The 23,176-nt window shown below is 40.7% G+C and overlaps 1 protein-coding gene across 1 annotated transcript; it reads left to right on the top strand.

Moving 5' to 3' along the window:
• The first annotated feature begins 220 nt into the window (after positions 1-220).
• On the top strand, positions 221-19,210 carry LAPTM4A (lysosomal protein transmembrane 4 alpha). The gene is made up of 7 exons (XM_032172321.2): positions 221-830; positions 10,880-11,000; positions 14,285-14,361; positions 14,461-14,583; positions 16,822-16,917; positions 17,467-17,565; positions 18,600-19,210. Exons 1-7 carry the CDS (start codon positions 720-722, stop codon positions 18,672-18,674), a joined length of 702 nt encoding a protein of 233 aa, XP_032028212.1. The 5' UTR covers positions 221-719; the 3' UTR covers positions 18,675-19,210.
• The last annotated feature ends 3,966 nt before the right edge of the window (positions 19,211-23,176 follow it).

Raw genomic sequence — 23,176 nt, 5'->3', positions numbered from 1 at the left:
TTCTTCGCCCCCACCAAGGAGGCTTCGGAGGGAAAAAGAGGGTGTAAATCCAATCCCTCCACTCCTCCAGGCAGCCTCCCATTTCCGCCACAGGGGCGAGGATGGCTCAAGGCTGGGTTTGGCTCCGTCCCTTCCCCGCAGGCCCCGCCCCCGGCCCGCGCAATAATTGAGCTGCGCGCAAAGGTCACGTTATCAGCCTGTGACGCTTCCCATCCAGTACGTGGCACGCATTGCTCAGAAAAGCCCCTTGTGCCCGCTTTCTGCCATCCGCGCTGTCTCGTGTCTCCCTTTTCCCACTAAATGCCTCTTTTCTTGCGGGTCTCATCTCGGGGATAGTGAACTACGGGGCTATACCTATCCCCAACTATCCAAGGCCCAAGAACCAGCCCTTGCAGTCACGTAACAGGCGGAGACTCGCTGAGGCGAGTTGCACTTCTAATTGGGCGTGAGGTCTTGTCAATCCCCAAGTTCTTCCAATCAGAAGTCCGGTCCATACAGCCTTCCGCTCCCCATTGGCCTGTGTGGAGGAAGAGGGGTGGGTAAGCCGAAGTCGCTGCGCTCAGTGCGCAGGCGCGAAGAAGCTGGCTGGGGCCCGAGCAGGGGGCGGGCTTGAAGACGCGTCGTTGGGTTTTGGAGGCCGTGAAAGAGCAGTTTGAGTTTGCCTGCGGGTGGAGAACGTTTGTCGGGGGCCTGGCCAAGAAAGAGGCCCGCCTGTTAAGATGGTGTCCATGAGTTTCAAGCGGAACCGCAGTGACCGGTTCTACAGCACCCGGTGCTGCGGCTGTTGCCATGTCCGCACCGGGACTATCATCCTGGGGACCTGGTACATGGTAAGGCGGGCGGGCGTGGCGCGCATGTCCGGGGGGCCTGGGGAGCGGGGCCTGGTGCGGAGGGGGTGGGACTGGAAACGGGGTGTTGGGTGGGGCGGGGACTTGGAGGGGCGCTGCTTTTTAGGGCGCGCCAACTCTGGATGAAGTCCAGGGACTTTGGAAAAGTAACCTTGTTCAGGAATCGGAGTCGGGGGAGCGGGGGGCGGTGGTAAGCATGGGGAGATTGTTCTTTGGCAAGAATTTGAGGAGAAAAGCGGGCTTGGGAGAGCAGAGTCTTTGCAGGCGAAGGGACGAGGGTGCTAGGATTTGGTGGGAATTCCTCTGTTTTGGTTCTTTTATTTCTACGATCTGAAAGGCAGCACCTCCCTTCCTCCTATCCAGTGCTCCCTGGAATTTTTTCCTCTAATGAAATAATTAGGAGCGGACCTTGATAAATGCAGTCCAGTTTCGACATTGGTCTTCCCGTTGGGAAAGCGAAAGATCCAGCGGTAACCCCGTTGTCCGCGTTTCTTGGACTTTGTTTCAGTGCCTCTCTTGCATCTCCAGAATCGCTTGGGGGCGATAGCTTTTGCCTGAGTTGACGCCTGACCAGCTTTTGTCCTGGTGCAGCCTCCTCCCTGCGCAGTAGGTGCTTTTCGTAGCCGACCGGCTGTTTTCACAGAGACCTTTATTGAGAGCCCTCTCCATCGTGGCCAACTACGCTCGTATCTCCTGGGTTCCAAGATCTGTGTGATTCTGTCCTAACCAAGTTGATACTGTTTTTGCCTGGTGATTCACTAGTAATACGTTTGTGATTTTTCTTTTGTAATTCACCGTTTATAGTATCCATACACATTAAACCTAACTTGTCCATGACTTCCAAATATGGGATTCAGTTTAGGTAGTTTTAGGTTATTATGACTTTGCCGAAGCTGTGACAAACTTCCTACATGGTCGACTTGGCCACTTTAATGACTTCGCGAATGTGGTTGTGTGGGTGACGTTGGTGATACTGTGCAGTTTTTGATACTTAACTGCAAAAGAGGAAGAGAGTTATCCCAGACACAATCTGTTTTCTCTGTACTTGCTTCTTCTCCCCACTGATCGGCTTGAAATCATTAGTAAGCATTTGGACAAACGCCAGATGAGAATCATCTTAAATGAGGCAGACACTGTTTCATGGCCCACCCCCGGGGGACTGCCTGACTCCACAGGACTCCTACCTGCCCTGTTGTTTTTTACAGTCTTGTTTCTGATGTATATTTAAAAAACAACACGATTGTGTAGGTTTGCTTGTGCTGAGTTTATTTTCATGTTTCCTATACTTTTATATTCAGAAATACCGCCTTATTGATAGAACTATATCACATTTTCCCTCAGAGACTCTTGCATTCTGTATTTTAACTGATTGGGAATACTAAACATATAGTTAATGACCATCAGCTGCATTATATTTCTAACTTCCTTTTATAGCTTCTCCATTTTGCTGAGGGGCTGGGTCTCATTTCTTTTGTTAGTCCTTAGCTCTGTCTTCTATTTCCCTAAATGAATAATTCAAACCTTGAGGATCCTCAAGCCTGTTACTCAATTCCGTCTTCCTCATCCCCAGAAGATGACTTTCTTTCCTATTTAAGAGAATCCATCGGCCTGGCTCTCTCCTGCAGTCTTAGTCTTCCTGTTTCTTCTCAGATCCTTCCCTCCACTCACAGAACAAAGGATTCCTAACTCCTCAAGAAGAGAATACCACCATTTCTATTTCAGCCATCCGAATGTAATTGGCTGTATTTCTTTTCAGTTTTTCTCAGGCAGATTTTTTGATGATGTGGGTTCAGCTGGAAAATGAATAGAATAGCAGGATAAAGTGGGAACTACAAACAGGAAACTCAAAATGCAGAGAGAAAAACTTCAGTAGGGGCGTTTGTTCTTACAAAGTAGGGAGTGAGGAGTTTACATCTGTTCCCTACTTTAAGCCCTTGTTGTGAGAAGGGTTCACGTATCTCTGAAGACCATGCTTTAGTTTCACAATTTTAAAAAGATGCCATAGCTGTTCTTACTTTGCATAGACCTCTCAGATTGGTGTAAAACATTTTATTGTAAACTGCTTAAATCATTTGACCTGTCTTAAATTGATTAAGAGATTTACTGACCACCTGTAGTGTAAAAGGCTTTGGTGGACATACAAAAGGAATAAATCACAGGGGCCGTGTGTCATTTGCTTTGTTTTCCTATTACCTGCCAAGTGCTAGACTCTCAAATGTTTCTTGTTTAACACAGCATCTGCCCTTAAGATATTTATGGTATCACAAAAAACTTGGAGCACAGATATGAAAAACGTACAGTGATGAGGAGAAGGAGAAGTTGATCAGTAATATCAGATTCTAATCAGAATAAGTACTGGAAAAAGGCTATTGGTTTTGTTTATTATAGTTTTGTTGATGACTTTCAAAAGTGTAGCTTGAATACCATAGCAGTATAAAGACAGTCTCTGCCAACTTGGGGAGACATGTAACACTTATGATACAAGACCACCTAAGCCAAAATGTAGTATAATACTTCGAAGCAAAGAGGGCTTGTCCAGGTAGTGCATTTTGTTCTCAGAAGCTGCTTTACTAAGACAGAGAAACAATATGGGGATGAGCAAGTATTAAATGTCACTTCCCTCCCTACCTACCTTGTCAAGGTACTCTCTTCCTTGATTCCTGGTGAGGCAATAATTCAGTCTGCATGGGAGAATATTTGTGTTTCTTTTTACATTACCTGGGACAGACTTCTGAGATGATGATTCCCACTGTGTCATTTGGAACTTGGGGGAGCCCTTCTCCCTCGCTATCAGTGACTGTATCTGATACAGTCTCATTACTTTCTAGCCACGGCTTCTACTGGTCTAGTGTTATTGTTAACACTATATACTAAAATATTAATTGTATGATACAAAATAGTGCTGTGGGACATAGAGAAAGCCAGAACCAGTTATTATATGCACCGGAGGTACCAGCCCTGAAGTGTGAGCCTTTGGTATTTTAGATAGAAAAGAAGCATACCTGGTTAAGTAACAGGAAATTTCAGAATGAGCTCATGTTTAAATTCTGGCATTCCTGAAACGGTTTTCTCTATCATTTATTGAAGAATTTGAAGCCAGTTGATTTTAAACAAGTTTCTTATGAAGTATAAACTGAAATGTTTATTGAATAATTGAAAATGGACTTAAAAGTGTGCTGTGGTAGATGTACTTTGTGGTTAATGGTGTGCACTACAAGACTACATTTTGAGCATTTGTAATAATTTTATCTCTTAGGCTTAATATATGGCTAATTTTTCATGAGTGTCTCAACCATAAACAGTTTGAAGTTCTGTATCTGGGAGAGAAGTAAAAACAGGTTTCCTTAAGCTCTATTCCTTTCCAGCCCTCACCTCTGACTTCAAGTAAGCATAGCTTGTTTATATTTGTTAGTTTCCTTCCTTAAACTAAGGAAGTTTTGTGCCTCTGCCTTTGCATATATTATTCCTTCTCCCTGAAATGTTGCTATCCTCCCAAGTCACTTTCTAAAAATTTTATTAAGGAAATTTTCATACATACAAAAGTAGTGAAATAGTGCAAAAACCTCCCACTTATTCATCACCCAGCTTCAACCATTAACAACATTTTGCCAAGTCCAGATAATTTAATGGTTAGCTCACATGTTTTCATGGTAAAACTTTCCTTTTTTTTTTTTTTTTTTTCTTTTTTGAGACGGCGTCTTGCTCTGTTGCCAAGCTGGAGTGCAGTGGTGCGATCTCGGCTCACTGCAACCACCGCCTCCCAGGTTCAAGCGATTCCCCTGCCCCAGCCTCCCAAATAGCTGGGACTACAGGCACCCGCCACCACGCCCGGCTAATTTTTTATATTTTAGTAGAGACGGGGTTTCACCATGTTGGCCAGGATTGTCTCGATCTCCTGACCTCGTGATCTGCCTGCCTTGGCCTCCCAAAGTGCTGGGATTACAGGCGTGAGCTACCGTGCCCAGCCAAGCTTTCTTTACTTCCTAGCCAGAGGGATATGTTTTTCTCACGGTGCACCTGCAAAAGTTTCTAGATCCTTCTCGTATGTACTTATTAAATAGTACTCAGTACACATTGGTAGGATTGTCCTTTTCTCTTATTTTTCTCTCTACAGCAAGATGTTCTCCTGGAGGGAAGAGGGTGATGTCTTTATAAGGGCAGTGGCTCACACCTGTAATCCCAGCATTTTGGGAGGCCAAGGCAGGTGGATTGCCCAGGAGTTCGAGACCAGCCTGAGCAACATGACGAAACCCCCTCTCTACCCAAAAAAAATATATATATATATAAAATATATATTATATATAATACATAAATATACATAAAATATATAAAAATATATATACACACACACATACATACATACATATATTAGCGGGGCATGGTGTGGTGGTGCATGCCTGTAGTCTCAGCTACTGGGGAGGCTGAAGTGAGAGGATCACTTGAGCCGGGGAGGCAGAGGTTGCAGTGAGCCTAGATCACCCTAACTGCTCTCCATCCTGGGTGACAGAATGAGACCCTGTCTCAAAATAAAATGTGTGGTGGCTAACTTATTAATTAAAACATTTGAGGTGTTCATTACACATTTATTGAATAAATGTCTCCTCCAAAAAATATTGTGAATACTCAGTTGTATCTGCATGTAACAGTAAACAACAACAAAAAACTTTTTTTTTTTAATTATACTTTTAAGTTCTAGGATACATGTGCACAACGTGCAGGTTTGTTGCATAGGTATATATATGCCATGTTGGTTTGCTGCACTTATCATTTACATTAGTTATTTCTCCTAATGCTATCCCTCCCCCAGCCCCCCACGCCCCGACAGGCCCTAGTGTGGGTTGTTATGTTCCCTACCCTGTGTCCAAGTGTTCTCATTGTTCAGTTCCCACCTATGAGTGAGAACATGCGGTGTTTGGTTTTCTGTCCTTGTAATAGTTTGCTGAGAATGATGGTTTCCAGCTTCATCCATGTCCCTGCAAAGGACATGAACTAATCCTTTTTTATGGCTAAAAAATGTTTTAAAGATAGTCAATTTTGATCTTTTATCAGATAACAGGCTTTGCTTAGTTCTGTAGATTGACCCTCCTTTGGGTGCTTTCTCTGCATGGGAAGCCCTTATCTGGATGCCTCCTTAAACCAGATACACTATTCTAATTATTATCTCAGTAGATACTGGCTCTGGGCAAATTACTGTGGGAAAACTGAAAAATGATTTTTTTTTTTTTTAAAGTCTCCAGAGAATCTTCTGGAATAGGTGTGGCAGTGAAAGAAGAAAACAAAGAATTCCTCTCTTCAGACCCTGTGCTTCCATGGATCTGATACAGTTATTTTGTAACAAGTCAAATCTAACAGATTTCTTGTTGTACACACTTACTAAGAGGTAGAAGAAGCTTTCAAAAACAATGCACACCACCTGGTTTGACTGATTAAATTTACAGTACTGTTAACATTGAGTGGTGAATCCACAGCCCATGCTGCTAAAATATTGCTGCATTCTATACCTCTCCATACTGCCAAGTTTAGAAGTTAATAATTTAATCTTTTTTTTTGTTTTGTTTTAAAGAGATGGGGTCTCGCTATGTTGCCTGTGCTGGTGTGCAATGGCACGATTATAGCACACTGTAGTCTTGAACTGGGCACAAACGATCCTCCCACCTCAGGCACCTGACCAGCTGGGACTACAGGCACACACCACTGTCCCCAGCTTAATCATTCTTTTTAAATTAACTTTTTATTATTTAATTTATTTAAATATTTATTTAAATTAACTTTTTTATTAACTTTCTTTCCTGAATACAGTGAAAGGAAAAAATGAATCAAGAATAAATATTTGCAATAGTTAGTACATAGTTGGATATTTTCAGAGAAATTTTATATTGTAAGACTACAGTTAATTTTATGTATTTTTTTTAAAAGCTAAACATGTAATTTAGAAATATCAACTTTAATCAGAGGCAAGTTGCCAGGGCTTACATATGAGCACAAGGTAGGCGTTCATTGGTGAATATCTTTAAGATCAAAGGATGCCAGGAGCGGTGGCTCATGCCTGTCATCCTAGCACTTTAGGAGGCCAGTGCAGTAGGATCACTTGAGGCCAGAAGTTCAAGACCAGACTGGACAACATAGTGAGACTCCGTCTCTACAAAAAAAAAATTTTTAAGTCACAATGATGGGTTTTCCAGTGTAATACTTTAAGATGTAAGTTCTAATGAAATGATGTGATCTAATGGAATATAATTAACTCAAAGAAGATTTGGAAAAAGCTTTTAATGAAGTATCGTTGAAATTTATTTCACCATTTCTTGGTCCTTTTGATTAGCCCTACGATTTATTTTGTTTAATATTTAGTAGTATGACCCACAGTGAAGTGCAACTTGAAGTGTCTCTGGTACTAAAAGATATTAGTGGATGAGCGTGTGACTTATCCATGGAAGAGAAGAAAAGTGAAGAGTTTTTTGTTTTGTTTTTTAAGAGACAGACTTAGTATTGTTGCCCAGGCTGGTCTCTAGAGCTCAGGTGATCCTTCCCACCTCAGCCTCACAAGTAGCTGGGACTATAGGTGTGAGATTTTTAGAAATCCTTCATGTGATAAAAACATTTAAGAAAGGAAAATAGAACTCCTAAATATTTTTGGCATGTCATTCCCTTCATTTAGTAATTGGGTTTGCATGCTTTTCTTGACAAAGGAATTTCTGTACCACAGAGAGCTTTTTCACTGTGACTATACTGTGTTTAGCAAAGAAGAGTTTGCCTAATTGATTTCAAACTGATTTCCATACACAGAACGTATAACGTTTTAGTAGATATATCTGATTGTTCAGTAATTAATTCACCTAGTTGTATTAGCTCATACTCATACACCACACATGCTGGCCAAAACCCATTGCAGCAAATGTGGGCAACAAAAAACATCAGCCTTCAACTGGGGAGAGCCACCTTGCAAAAGTGATTGTTCCTGGTAAGTCCTCTCAAGAATTGAAAGATATCATGCCTTGCCTCTGAACAATGCAAGGAAAGAGGCATGCTGCTGAACACAGAGAGTAAAGTCTAAACATTTTACAGCCTTAGATAGTGGTTTCTTTGGGAAAGACCTTAAAATAGGAGTTACTGGGGAATGTTTATTAATAATCATGTAGTGCTGAGAAGGAGGATGTCTTAAAAACCAGACTTGTGTCCTGATTCTCCCATCTGTCAGCTCAGCAAGCTTAACACAAGTTATATAGCTTTACTGAATCTTAGTTTCCCCATCTACACATAGGCTTTGGTAATATTTGCTTCACGGGTTGTGAGGAATAAGTGAAGTAATATACGTAAATACACATGTCATAAAGCATATCCTCAATAAATGTTGGTTGATTCCAAATTTCATATTGTGACATTGTTTAGATCACCTACCCTAAAATAAAACTTGATTTGCTTATCTAGCGGATGTTAGTGAAATGACCTCAGCTGATAAAAGGAAAATGCATTTCCTGTGTGTTTATCATTCAAGGTGAAACAGGAGAGAAGTATATAATAGTTTGTTTAAAATACTATTGATAGCTGGCCGACACAGTGGCTCACACCTGTAATCCCGGCACTTTGGGAAGCCAAGGCTGGTGGATCACTTGAGGTCAGGAGTTTGAGACCAGCCTGGCCAACATGGCGAAACCCCACCTCTACTAAAAATACAAAAATTAGCCAGGCTTGATGGTGCATGCCTGTAGTCCCAGCTACTCGGGAGGCTGAGGTGTGAGAATCGCCTGAACTCAAGAGGTGGAAGCTGCAGTGAGGCGAGATCGTGCCACTGCACTCCAGCCTGGGTGACAGAGCGAGGCTTGGTCTCAAAAAAAAAAAGTCCCAGCTACTTGGGAGGCTGAGGTGTGAGAATTACTCGAACCCAAGAGGTGGGAGCTGCAGTGAGCCGAGATTGCACCGCTGCACTCCAGCCTGGGCGAAAGAGCAAGGCTCAGTCTCAAAAAGAAAAAAAGTCCCAGCTACCCGGGGGGCTGAGGCAGGAGAATCACTTGAACCCAGGAGGTGGAGGCTGCATTGAGCCGAGATTGCGCTACTGCACTCCAGCCTGGGTAACAGAGCGAGACTCCATCTCAAAAACTAAATAAATAAAAATAAAATACTACTGATAGGAACTTAACCCTTGAAAATTCCAGATGTTCACATTTTCACAAAGGGAAGGAGGGAAAATTCTGTGAACTTTACTATGCTAGGTAAGGAAGCCTAACTCCAATCCTACGTGAGATTTCTGTCTTGAGTCATTAACAATACTCTTTCTGAGTACTTAAATGCAGTGAAGCCTCCTGGGATACCGCAGGGATTGGCCAACAACTGTAGGCACAACTCATTTCCTTTTAAAATGGATTTACAACCCTGGGAGACTAGGAAAATTCACCAGATATTATGATGGGATTTCAGCAGGATGTTCCTCTGAATAGCTGAACAATTTTATTCAGAAGTTGCTGGTTAATGGGAAGGGGCAGCCTCTGGCAGCTTTGTCCTCAGCTCTATTCTCTTTTGTTAGTAACTTAGATCGAAATACTGATTACATACTGATACTAAATTCAGGAATTTGAGACAGGTAGTAAATCTGTAGTGTGTCAGAATTCACATCCAGAAAATCTTCATAGGCAAGAATGTAATAAGATGAAACTCAATTACAGGTATATTAAGGCCTATGCTTGGGCCTCTGAATCCAACTGTACAGGTACAGGTAGTAGCTTAGCACAATCAAGTGTGAAAAAGAACTTGGTGTTTTAGGGAGTTACTCTCATGTGATATTCAGAAAATTTATAAAGTCAATGCAGCCTGGGTGCGGTGGCTCATGCCTGTAATCCCAGCATGTTGGGAGGCTAAAGCAGGAGGATCACTTGAGGCCAAGAGTTCAAGACCAGCCTAGGCAATTTGGTGAGACCTTGTTTCTAACAAAAACAAAAAACCTCAGTACAACTTCAGGTTGCATTAATTGAAATTCGTTAGCCAGAATATGAGAACTGAGATCCCATTGTGTTCTGACCAGGGTGACTTTACCTCATTTTAATATATGTCCGTCAAACTGGAGCGTGTGTAAAGAGGAAAACAAGGGAAATAGGTAGCTAGGAAACATGCTAGTCAGAGGAATGGCTTAAAGATCTGCATATCTGTTCTAGAGAACACAGTATTTGGAGGCTGTTTTCAGGTATTGGAGCACTTATTTAGAAGGGAGAGCACATTATCTCAAAAGGTAGATTTAAGGCCTGGTGTGGTGGCTCATGCCTGTAATACCAACACTTTGGGAGGCTAGGGCTGGGTGTATCACTTGAGGTCAGGAATTAGAGACCAACCTGGCCAACATAGTGAAACCCCGTCTCTACTAAAAATACAAAAATCACCCACGTATGGTGGTGGGCACCTGTAATCCCAGCCACCAGGTGGCTGAGGTAGGAGGATCACATGAGCCTAGGAAGGGGAGGCTGAGATTGCACCACTGCACTCCAGCCTGGGCAACAGAGTGAGACTCCATATCACACACACACACACACACACACACAAAAGTAAGACTAGTAGATGAGTTGTGACTTTCAGTATCTTGGTAATTCTCTTAAGCATTTGAGTCTAGCTCAAGAGGAAATAGTTCTCTGTCACCGGATGAGATGCTGTGGAGGGGTTTTGGGCATCTGATGAATAAATATAACAGATGAACAGTAACTTCTTCAAACCCAAAAATCCTAAGATTGGTATATGAATAAATAGGTAGCTTCGAACATGAACCATTTGTAATGATTCTTTAGTTTTAATTTTATTCTGGTGTATTGGTTAAGCATCTTATCTCTGAAATGGTTAATATTATACTTTATAAAATATTTATTTTTAAATTATTCTCATAGTGGTAATTATGTATTGTTTTATCTCACAGGCAGTCTCCCACTATTCCCACTATTTTATAACTTTGTTACTTCAAGTAAGACAATCTTAAATATGAGAGGACATCTAGACATTGTGCTCAGATTGTGTGGTGATGGTAATTAATGTAACTGATAGAATGTTACCTTTTCCAGGTAGTAAACCTATTGATGGCAATTTTGTTGACTGTGGAAGTGACTCATCCAAACTCCATGCCAGCTGTCAACATTCAGTATGAAGTCATCGGTAATTACTATTCGTCTGAGAGAATGGCTGGTATGTGTTTAATTGAAAAAAAAAAAATCTCCCCTGCTAATTTTTATATACAGTCCTGTGTTGTTTAATGATGGGGACACATTCTGAGAAATGTCACTGGGTGATATTGTTGTGTGAACATCATAGGGTGTACTTAAACAAACCTAGATAGCGTAGCCTACTATACACCTAGGCTGTGTGGCAGAGGCTCCTAGGCTAAAACCTGTACAGCAGGTTACTGTACCAAATACTGTAGGCAGTTGTCATACAGTGGCAAATAAGTGTGTATCTAAAGATAGAAAAACATAGTAATACTGTAAATACACTATTACAGTGTTATGGAACCATCATAATATATGCAGTCCATTGTTGACCAAAATGTTGGCACATGTCTCTCTCTCTCCACACACACTAGTTATTTAGAGGATTGATTAGATTATGCTTAAGTTACATTTCAGAAAGTTAAAATGGTTACATAATAAGGGTAACAAGTTAAATTATATTTGTCATTCTTGCTGAGGCAGGAAAGTATTTTGATGGGTTTTTCAGAGATATTCAGTGAGGATTACAATAGAGCATTTCTAGCCAGAAAATGTAATGGACTATTAGGTTTTTCAGAAATGTGTAAAATGTACCTTGAAATCAGAATAAGCATGCAGGCTTCATAAGACTTTTTTTTTTAATGTAGCTACTAATAGAAAGGAGAAGAAAATTGCTATGGTTACAATATATGTGTCCCTCCAAAATTCACATGTTGGAGCTTAACCTCCAAGGTGATGATATTAAGAGGTAGGACCCTTGGGTGGTGATTAGGCCATGAGGGCTCTACCCTCATGAATGGGATAAACGCCTTTCTTTTTTTTGAGACAGAGTTTTGCTCTTGTTGCCCAGGCTGGAGTGCAATGGTGCGATCTCAGCTCACTGCAACCTCTGCCTGCCGGGTTCAAGCGATTCTCCTGCCTCAGCCTCCTGAGTAGCTGGGATTACAGACGTGTGCCACCATACCCGGCTAATTTTTTGTATTTTTAGTATTTTCTCCATGTTGGTCAGGTTGGTCTCGAACTCCCGACCTCAGGTGATCCACCCACCTCAGCCTCCCCAAAGTGCTGGGATTACAGGCGTGAGCCACAGCGCCCAGCCAGCGCCCTTCATTTTTAAAATCACATTATATTATTTATTTGTTTAAAAAAAGTTTTTTAGAGAAAAGGTCTTACTTTATTGTCCCAACTGGAGTGCAGTGGTACAGTAATAGCTCACTGTAACCCAGAATTCCTGAGCTCAAGTGATCCTCCCACCTCAGCTGCCTGAGTAGCTAAATTTTTGTGGAGATCGGATCTCCCTGTCTTTACCAGGCTGGTCTTGAGCTCCCGGCTTCAAGTGACCTTCCCACCTCAGCCTCCCAAAGTGCTGAGATTACAGGCGTGAGCCGCTGTGCCCAGCCCATAGCAGACTCTTGAAAGCCGATTATTTGAATTACAAATTTTGCTTTCAAATTTGATAATGCCTGTTTAATTTCATATTTTGTTTTTACCTGAATTCTTCTAAGTGGAAGTTTGCATGTTGTAGCAGGGAAGTCCTTTAAATTCTTAACATTTATCAATCCTGTATCCTCTAAGAAAAAAGTAAAGAGGACTATTCCTAGTTTAGTGCCTAATATTGATGATGTTTTACTGCCCAGTGATAAGATTATATATACATGCTGCACATGGTGGCTCATGCCTGTAATCCCATCACTTTGGGAGGCCGAGGCAGGTGAATCACTTGAAGTCAGGAGTTTGAGACTAGCCTGGCTAACATGGTGAAATCCTGTCTCTATTAAAAATACAAAAATTAGCTGGGCGTGGTGGCGCAGGCCTGCAATCCTAGCTACTCTGGAGGCTGAGGCAAGAGAATCGCATAAACCTGGGAGGCAGAGGTTGCAGTGAGCTGAGATTGTGCCACTGCACTCCAGCCTGGGTGACAAAGTGAGATTGTCTCAAAGAAAAAAAAAAAAAGGTTATATATACATTTACCCAATAGGGAATATTCAGCAGTTGTTCTAGTCATTCATCATTATTAGTGCCCTCAGTATTTTTTTCTTTTTTCATTTTTAAAACATCTTTTGTGCATACGGGGTCTTGCTATATTGCCCACGTTGGTCTTGAACTCCTGGCCTCAAGTGATTTTCACACCTTAGTCTCTCAGAGTACTGAGATTACAGGTGTGGGTTGCCATGCCCATCCCCCCTCCAGTTTCTTAATCTCTGCCCAGACGGATCACCTGATGTTGGGAGTTTAGACCAGCCTGACCAACATGGTGAAACCTCGTCTCTACTGGAAGTACAGAAATTAGCTGGATGTGGTGGTGCTTGCCTATAATTCCAGCTACTTGGGAGGCTGAGGCAAGAGAATCGCATGAACCTGGGAGGCAGAGGTTGCAGTGAGCTGAGATTGCGCCACTGCACTCTAGCCTGGGTGACAGAGCAAGACTCTGCCTCAGGAAAAAAAAAAAAAAAAAAAAAAAAACTGTCCAGAGTCACAGAATCAACTACAGATTTGTGCTAAGAAACTCAGTAAGTCAGGCACAGTTTGAATTGCTTGAGATTACTTGGCTGTTTTGTGAAAAAATTAGTGAACATGGATTAATGGAGAGTTGGAACAACCTGAGGAAGAGTTGAGGAACAAAGAAGAAAGTAGTGTGTGTTAACATACTAGGGTGCAGGAAGCAATGAATTTTAGTGTTTGGGAGGTTGGGTGGGGAGGCAAGGTTAATGGCGAAATTTGAATTTCAGGTTATATTTATCTAGAGCAAGAGGTAATGTATGTAGCATTCTGAGTTTAATACATCTGTCATTTAAGCAATTGCAGCCATTCCTTCCAGCTAAACCCTACTCGTAAGACCTATCTTGTGTCATTTCTTCATATTTTTTCCTGATGCTTCAGGCAAAGCAAATTGTTTCTGCCTCTGTTGTAGCACTTGACACATTGGAGTATAATGATCTGTTTGCACATCTTCAGATTCCTGGGCTCGTAAGGGCACAGGGACCTGTTTCTCTAGCAGAGAATGTGGTTCATGTGCCATCCTAAACCCATGTCAGTGAGTTGTTGTAGCGATTTAACAAATAAGTGCTTTGTGTGAATGTCTCAAGGTTCATTACTTCATGCTGAGACTTTGATTTTTTTTTTTTTTACCCTCTTGGCCTTAGATCTTTTTATAGCCAATTTTGAAAATATTTAAATTTAATAATTTAAAGCTAGCTTTAAGTGAAGTTTTGTTCTTTTTGTTGTGTAAGTAGCTTAATTAGATTTTTGTTTTTGTTTTCTTAGATAATGCCTGTGTTCTTTTTGCCGTCTCTGTTCTTATGTTTATAATCAGTTCAATGCTGGTTTATGGAGCAATTTCTGTAAGTATACTGTATTTTCAGCTTTTAGAGTTTGACCTTAGGGGAGCTTAGTAATTTCCTATATGTAATACAATGTTACGGTTGTTATTTTTTCTCCAGTATCAAGTGGGTTGGCTGATTCCATTCTTCTGTTACCGGCTTTTTGACTTCGTCCTCAGTTGCCTGGTTGCTATTAGTTCTCTCACCTATTTGCCAAGAATCAAAGAATATCTGGACCAATTAGTAAGTGTATATGCTCATTAAACTTATTTTTTTCCATTTTGAGTAAAATGTTTACATTTAAATTCTGAATCAGCCTTAGGCATTATTTTTAACTACTCCACTTGCTTTTGAAAGTGTCTTAAAATAATTATTTCTGCTCTCTTAGCTACTGTGACAAAACTGGCAAGATGAAAATAGAGTAATTTCTTACCATACATTTGGATAATTCAGTATTAAGAGTTCCTAGAAATGGATATTATGGAACTAGTAGTTCAGCCTTTGTTTTTGAGCATCCAAAGGTACAGTAATTTGACTGTGTATGGCACTCTTTAAGTGACTAGCTTTTTGTCTTTACAGACATCTGTAGCAAGTATTCCAGTGCCTACTATGTTTTTAGCCCTTTGCTAGGCACTGTTGATGAATGGTGTGGATATAAAGATAACTGCTTCATCTTTAGTGAGCAAACTGTAATATTTGGGGAGTCAAGATACATGAAGATGTTACCTGTGATAACAAGCGGGAGCTGTCACAGCAGCAGCAAATAAGGAACTTCGATTAATGTCATATGGAGCGGGGCAGGGAAAACTCTGAGCTGAGTGGCCAAGGAGGGCTTCATGGAGGTGGTCAGAAGGAGATATGGGATCTAGGTAGATGAAATTGGCAGGAGTATCCTCAGTTTATTTCCAAAGTGCTGTCTTTCAGAACTTTTCTTCCCACTACCCGATTTCCTGCCTAGCCCATTTTCCACACCACCAAATTCGTCATTCATTTATTCAGAAAACATTTGCTGGTTGCTCTTACGTGCAAGGCACTCTATAGGTCATAGAGATGCATCAGTGGAGCTTACTTCCTGGTGAAGGAATCAGGAAGTTGACAGTTACTGATACACCATTGTAGGTTACTATGGGAGTGGATATCACATGGGTACTAAACCTGGGCTGGGAAGTGAGATTTGAATTGTACTTAGGAGTTTGAACAGGAATTAAGATAAAGTATAGAAGACAATGTTCCAGTTAAAAGAGAGACCTTGAGGCAAGAAGCAGCATAGTGAGGGCACTAGAAGCTGGCCATGGTGGCTGGCACACAGAGGGAGGGTGGGGAAGGCTGGAGAGAGGTGGCCAGGGGCAGGGCCTGTTGGCCTGGTCAGTCACGGTCAGCGGCTTCTTCTGTGTGGCTCTGTGCTCATGTCATCTCCCGGGGGGAGAAATTTCAAGTGTTGCCTCCCTGCCTTCTGAATAAAATCCTTAGCATAGCATTCCCTCATGAGCTCCACCTTCTGTGTTTTTCTTTTTGTTTATAGGTGAAGATCAAAAAAACAGCTTTTTTCCCAAGGAGACAACCTGGCTAGGGTTTGGGGAGTAGTGGGTTCTTTAAAAATTTTTTCTATTTTTTTCAGTCCTTTGGGATTTCTGTTTATGTTGCTTTTTAAATGAAAATGTAATTAGGCCTTCGTGTTGACATTTCCATTAAAAACAAGCATAACTTAAGAAAATTAAATTAGCTTTATAGAAAAGAACATAAAAATTTATTATTCCTTTTACAGACCCTGGTGTTTTCTCTCCTCTGTTTTGTTCACTTAGTGCCTCAGACTGGAAGGTATTTCCTGTGTTGGTTAGCTTTTAAATCTGAAATTCTTTTATAACACCTTTCTCCCTGAACTTAGCTCATTGCCTTGTACACAGGGCTGAATAAGTATTTAAATGAATATAGCTGATGCTTTTCAGTAGAACAGAGTATGTCTGCAGTAAAACTTATGTCTTGCCTGGCATTGTAACCAGTGGATGTATTTTTGCCCCTGTCTGATGAGAGTTGAGACAAACGATTGACATTTAGAAAAATGATTTTCCCCTTGTAGCATTAAAATGGCCCAGTTTATCTGTAGAACTTATATAGACCTGAGCATCTCCTGAGTTAATGATGCAAGTGACACAGGGACAGATCTCCAGTGCCATATAGGCGATAGTGTTGTTCCAAAGGCCAGAAGGAAAATAGTGAAAAGTAAACAGAAAACGAGCTAAATTGAGACTTTTCGGAGCATTGTGGGTTATCAAACAAATGTACTCTAAGTGATTGTTAGCATGCATTAATGGTGATAAGGCTTAATATTTAAAAGCACTTTGAATTAAATTCTGCTTATACATTTTTATTAAAATACCACTTTTGACTTTAATGCCTTTGTATTCTTCAGATGCTCTTCAGGTTATCAGCAAGTGCTAGTGTGATGGCTGACTTGTAAATGTGTGTGTGTTTTTTTAATAGCCTGATTTTCCCTACAAAGATGACCTCCTGGCCTTGGACTCCAGCTGCCTCCTGTTCATTGTTCTTGTGTTCTTTGCCTTATTCATCATTTTTAAGGTACGTTGCTGACAAATCTTCAGGGGTGACTGAGATTGACACTGTGTGAATCTAAACCTTTTTGCTGCCTTTCACCTTACAAGTCACAGGAGATTGAGGATTTGTGGGGACACTTTATTCTGGCACACGAGCAGAGATAGCTTCTAGGGAATGGTTTCTGTTGTGTTTCCAAGGAATGGTTGTAACTGTCAGGATCCTTCTCTAAGTGAAAGGACCTACTTTTTATGTTTTTGAAAAGGGGTTCATGATTTGTATTGAAAATCTGTTAAAATTCCCAAGGTTCAGAAACCCAGAATTTCTTCTGCAGCACAGTGGGTTGACCTGAATTGAAGCTCCATCTCTGGTTTCTCTCTGAAATGTTGGCGATGAAACTCATGACACTTAAATGAGAGCAAGTAGGAAAAGGGCCTGCCTGTGCTGGGTCCACACAGAGTTCAGCTCCCTTCTACACAGAGGACGTGTGGGGAAAGCATTCGAAGTCACCGGCATTTTAGAGCAGGTAGTCTGTTGAGTTTCTAGCAGATGTCAACTTTGTTTTTATTCTTCCAGGCTTATCTAATTAACTGTGTTTGGAACTGCTATAAATACATCAACAACCGAAATGTGCCGGAGATTGCTGTGTACCCTGCCTTTGAAGCACCTCCTCAGGTTAGCTACTGTTGGATAGAGTAAAAGGTCACCCGTCACTATTGACTGTTCCAAGAGAAGAACCTGGAGCTTGACTTTCTCTTCCATGCTGTAACCTATGGTTTGGGCATGAACCCTGGGTACTTTTATGAACAGCTTAAAATCCACAGGATTCAACATTTTCCACTTGGAATCCTGAGTACATGGGTCGCTTGTCTCATCCAGTTTGGCTGTTAGGTTTACTCATTAGAGGTCCTCATTAGTGTCATGTTTGTAGGGGAGACAAGACAGGAAACAGCTGTGTTAGGCTCATGTAGCCTGGGGCTTCTAAGGATGGGGAGTTCCATTGACTGAAACTTGTGTTGTTTTCAGAAAACTTCCGTATGATCCAAAGGGGGAGCTGACCTGTCTGGGGAGATGAATACAGTGGTTTCATGGGTCTTTTGGGGAAGCCTACCTTTCACAGCCCTCTAATTGCTGCTGTACTACCTTCCCAGGTTTTCAGCATATAAAATATATGTGGCCCATCTAGGGCCAGGCTTTCACACTTGGAGTCACTTAGATTGGAATGCCACTCCTCCACTGCATAGGTGTGCCTGTTACCCTCGAAGACATAAGTTCATGATCTTCTGACTACAAACTGATTCTGATGAAAGTCAGGATCCAGGAGCTAGCATCTTATTGGGGGTTTCTTGTTGCATGGTTTAACCCAACTCCTTAACACCTGAAGTGTAATTGGCACTGGCACTTTATCAGTCACACTGGAATGAGGGCAGAGCAGTGGCACCCACTGCCTGCCTGTCTAGCAATCCTTGTCCAGAAGCAGAACTCTCTCTCCCCCGCTCCCTCTCTCCACCCTCCCCTTTGCTAGCAATCTTGGTAAAATTCCAGGTTATTCAGGCATCTACTTGGGAACATCTTAGCTAACAGTTTCTTCAGCTCTTCTTTATGGTTTTGTATAACCCTATTTAGGGCATAAAGTCTGAAAGCTGAATTATCTCACAAAGGATTTTAAAGGAGAATTAAATCTGATACAATTTTTTTTCTCTCTTTAGTACGTTTTGCCAACCTATGAAATGGCCGTGAAAATGCCTGAAAAAGAACCACCACCTCCTTACTTACCTGCCTGAAGAAATTCTGCCTTTGACAATAAATCCTATACCAGCTTTTTGTCTTGTTTATTTTACAGAATGCTGCAATTCAGGGCTCTTCAAACTTGTTTGATATAAAATATGTTGTCTTTTGTTTAAGCATTTATTTTCAAACACTAAAGAGCTTTTTGACATCTATTAAACGTCTTTTTGTTTTTTTGTTAAGTCTTTTACATTTTAATAGTTTTTGAAGACAATCTAGGTTAAGCAAGAGCAAAGTGCCATTGTTTGCCTTTAATTGGGGGGTGGGAAGGGAAAGAGGGTACTTGTCACATAGTTTCCTTTTTAACTGCACTTTCTTTATATAATAGTTTGCATTTTGTTACTTGCCACCCTGAGTACTTGAAATATTCAGGGTGAATAAGTAGTTGGGTATAAGATCTGAATTTTTCATCTGTGGAAACAAGAAAAATATTTGACATTTTGACTGTGGAAGATGATGGTTGCATGTTTCTAATTTGTGTATGTTTCCATTTTTGTGATAAGATGATTTAATAAATCTCTTTAAATACTTAGAGTTGTCATTTTTTTAATCTGTTACTTTTTTTTAAGATAAACCCTGACATTTTCCATTACAGTGTATTCAGAGTGCCAGTGTTTTTTTTTTTAACTTTGAGAATACAGTTGGCCCTTCGTATCCTTGGGTTCTGTATCCATGGAGTTAATCGACTGTGGATTGAAAATATTTGGGGTGAAAAATGGATAGTTGTATCTGTACTGAACATGTACAGACTTTTTATTCTTGTCATTGTTCTCTAAAAAATACACTATAACAATTTATGTAGCATTCACATTATATTAGATATTATAAGTAATCTAGAGATCATTTTAAAAATATGGGAGGATATGCATGGGTCATATGCAAATACTATACCATTTTATTATAAGGGACTTGAGCAACTGTGGATTTGGGTATCTGGAGGGAGAACCTGCAACCAATCCCCCATAGATACCAAGGGACAACTGTACAATGATGCACACTTAATTAGAAATCATTTTCTTCATTAACTCAAACTAAATTTGTGGTGAAGATATTTCTTGAATCACAGGACAGAAATTAGTATCGGTGGTTTGAAAAGTGATTGCTGTAGCAATCTTTCTTTTATGTCTTTTTTTTTTTTCTTTCCAACTTTTTAGGTTCAGAGGGTACATGTGCAGGTTTGTAACATGGGTAAATTGTGTTGCAGGGGTTTTGTCAGTGTTTTGTCATCCAGGTCGTGAGCATAGTACCTGATAGCTAGTTTTTTGATCCTTACCCTCTACTCTCAGGTAGGCCCTGGTATCTATTACTCCCTTCTTTGTGTCCATGTGTGCTTAATGTTTAGCTCCCACTTATAAGTGAGAGTATTTGGATTTCTGTTGCTGCATTAATTCGCCTAGGATAATGGCCTCCAGCTCCATCCATGCTCCTGCAGAGGACATGATCTTGTTCTTTTTTATGACTGTAGTATTCCATAATATATATGTACCACATTTTCATTATCCAGTCCACTGTTGATGGGTATTTAGGTTGATTCCATGCTTTTGCTATTGTGAATAGTGCTGTGATGAACATATGTATATGCATGTGTCTTTATGGGAGAATGATTTATATTCCTTTAGGTATATACCTGGTAATAGGATTGCTGGGTTGAATGGTAGAATGTTTTAAGTTTGAGAAATCCCTTATGCTGCTTTACACAGTGGTGGAACTAATTTACATTCCCACCAACAGTGTGTAAGTGTTCCCTTTTCTCTGCAACCTTACCAGCATCTGTTTCTTTTTACTTTGTAATCGTAGCCGTTCTGACTGGAGTGAGATGGATTTCTCTGATTATTAGCATTTCTCTAATGACTAGTGATGTTGGGAATTTTTTTCATTTACTTATTGGCCGTGTGTATGTCTTTTGAGGAGTGTCTATTCATGTCCTTTACCAATTTTTTTTTTTTTTTTTTTTTTGAGACAGGGTCTCACTCTGTCACCTAGGCTGGAGTGCAGTGGCACGATCTTAGCTCTCTGCAACCTCCACCTCCCGGGTTCAAGCGATTCTCATGACTTAGCCTCCTGTGTAGCTGGGACTACAGGTGTGCGCCACCACATCTGGCTAATTTTCGTATTTTTAGTAGAGATGGGGTTTCAACATGTTAGCCAAGCTGGTCTCAAACTCCTGACCTCAAGTGTTCCACCCTCCTCAGCCTCCCAAAGTGCTGAGATTACAGGTGTGAGCCACTACACCCGGCCTCCTTTGCCCACTTTTAATGTTTTGTTGTTGTTGTTGTTTTGTTTTTTTGCTTAAGTTCCTTATAGATTCTGAATATTAGACCTTTGTCATATCCATAGTTTGCAAATATTTTCTTCCATTCTGTAGGTTGTCTGGTTACTCTGTTGATAGTTTCTTTAGCTGAGCAGAGAAGCTCTTTAGTTTAATTAGGTCCCATTTGTCAATTTTTGTTTTTGTTGCAATTGCTTTTGGTGTCTTCTTCATGAAATCTTTGCCAGGGCTTACATCCAGAATGGAATTTCTTAGGTGTCCTTCTAGGGGTTTTGTTTGTTTTGTTTTTTTCAGTTAGGTTTTACATGTAAGTCTTGATATGGGTTTGGATTTGTGTCCCCATCCAAATCGTATGTTGAATTGTAATCCCCAGCGTTGGAGGTGGTGCCTGGTGGGAGGTGATTGGATCATGGCGGTGGTTTCTCATGGTTTAACATCATCCTTCTTGGTGCTGTTCTCGTGATAGTGAGTTATTGCGAGATCTGTGTGTGTAGCACCTCCCCCTTCTCTCTCTTGCTCCTGCTCCTGCAATGTAAGATGCCTGGCTCCCCCTTTGCCTTCTGCCACGATTGAAAGCTCCCTGATGCCTCCCCAGAAGCTGATGCTGCCATGCTTCCTGTACAGCCTGTGGAGTGAGCCAGTTAAACCTCTGTTCTTTATAAATTACTCAATCTCAGCTATTTCTTTACAGCAGTGTAAGAACAGACTAATAGAAGTCTTTAATCCATCTTAAGTTATTTTTATATATGGTGAAGGTGTCCAGTTCTAATCTGCATTTGGCTAACCAGTTATCCTAGCACAATTTATTGAATAGAGTCCTTTCCCCATTACTTATTTTTGTCAACTTTATTGAAGATCAGATGGCTGTAGGTTGTGTGGCTTTATTTCTCGGTTCTGTATTTGGTTCCATTGGTCTGTCTGTTTTTATACCAGTACCATGCTGTTTTGATTACTGTAGTCTTGTAGTATAGTTTGAAGTTGGATAGTGTGATGCCTTCAGCTTTGTTCTTTTTGCTTAGGATTGCCTTGGCTATTCGGGCTTTTTTTGGTTCCGTATGAATTTTAAAATAGTTTTTTCTAATTCTGTGAAAATGCCATTGGTAGTTTAATAGGAATAGCATTGAATCTGTAAACTGCTTTGGGCAGTATGGCCACTTTAACAATATTGATTCTTCCTATCTGTGAGCATGGAATCTTTTTCCATTTGTTTATGTCGTCTCTGATTTCTGTCAGCAGTGTTTTGTAATTCTCATTATAGAGATCTTTCACCTTCCTGGTTAGCTGTATTCCTAGCTACTTAAGTCTTTTGTGGCTGTTGTGAATGGGATTGCATTCTTGATTTGACACTCAGCTTGGATATTATTGTTGTATAGAAATGCTACTGATTTTTGTGTATTGATTTTATATCCTGAGACTGCTGAAGTTTATATCTAGGAGCTTTGAGGCAGAGACTATGGGGTTTTCTAAGTTTAGAATCACATTTTCTGTGAAAAGAGATATTTTGACTTCCTGTCTTCCTATTTGGATGCTTTTTATTTTTTTTCTCTTGCCTGATTGTTCTCACTAGGACTTCCAGTACTGTGTTGAATAGGAGTGGTGAGAGTGGGCATCCTTGTCTTGTTCCAGTTCTCAAGCAGAGTGCTTCCAGCTTTTGCCAATTCAGTGTAATGTTGGCTGTGGATTTGTCATAGATAATTCTTATTGTTTGAGGTTATGTTCCTTTGATGCCTCATAGTTTTTTTAAGGGTTTTTGCCATGAAGGGATGTTGAATTTTATTGAAAACATTTTCTGTGTCTGTCGAGATGATCATGTGGTTTTGTTTTTAGTTCTGTTTATATGATGATTTACATGCATTGATTTCCATATATTGAACCAACCTTGGATCCTAGGAATAAAGTCCACTTGATCACAGTGGATTGGCTTTTTGATGTGTTGCTGGGTTTTGGTTCATAAAAGGCAGTTCCCCTGCACACACTCTGTTGCTTATTACCCAGTTCCAAAGTCGATTCCACAATTTCAGGTCTCGTTATTTATGTTCATCAGGGATATTGGCCTGAAGTTTTCTTTTTTGTTGTGTTTCTGCCAGGTTTTGGTATGAGAATGATGCTGGCCTCATAGGATGAGTTAGGGAGGAATTCTCCTCAAGTTTTTGGAATAGTTTCTGTAGGATTGGTACCAGCTCTTTATGTGTCTGGTAGAATTTGGCTGTGAATCTGTTTGGGACTTTT

This window comes from Hylobates moloch, unplaced genomic scaffold (assembly GCF_009828535.3).
Source record: "Hylobates moloch isolate HMO894 unplaced genomic scaffold, HMol_V3 SCAFFOLD_13, whole genome shotgun sequence".
Taxonomy (NCBI): Eukaryota; Metazoa; Chordata; class Mammalia; order Primates; family Hylobatidae; genus Hylobates; species Hylobates moloch.
This window is presented reverse-complemented; position numbering and strand designations above follow the sequence as displayed.

What these genes read in the sequence shown, in the direction of transcription:
- LAPTM4A (XM_032172321.2), top strand. Translation starts at nt 720, where the DNA reads ATGGTGTCCATGAGTTTCAAGCGGAACCGCAGTGACCGGTTCTACAGC. An exon ending in TTCGTCTGAGAGAATGGCTG is followed by an intron (nt 11,001 to 14,284) that starts GTATGTGTTTAA and finishes TTGTTTTCTTAG; the next exon opens with ATAATGCCTGTGTTCTTTTT. An exon ending in CCTTTGAAGCACCTCCTCAG is followed by an intron (nt 17,566 to 18,599) that starts GTTAGCTACTGT and finishes TTCTCTCTTTAG; the next exon opens with TACGTTTTGCCAACCTATGA.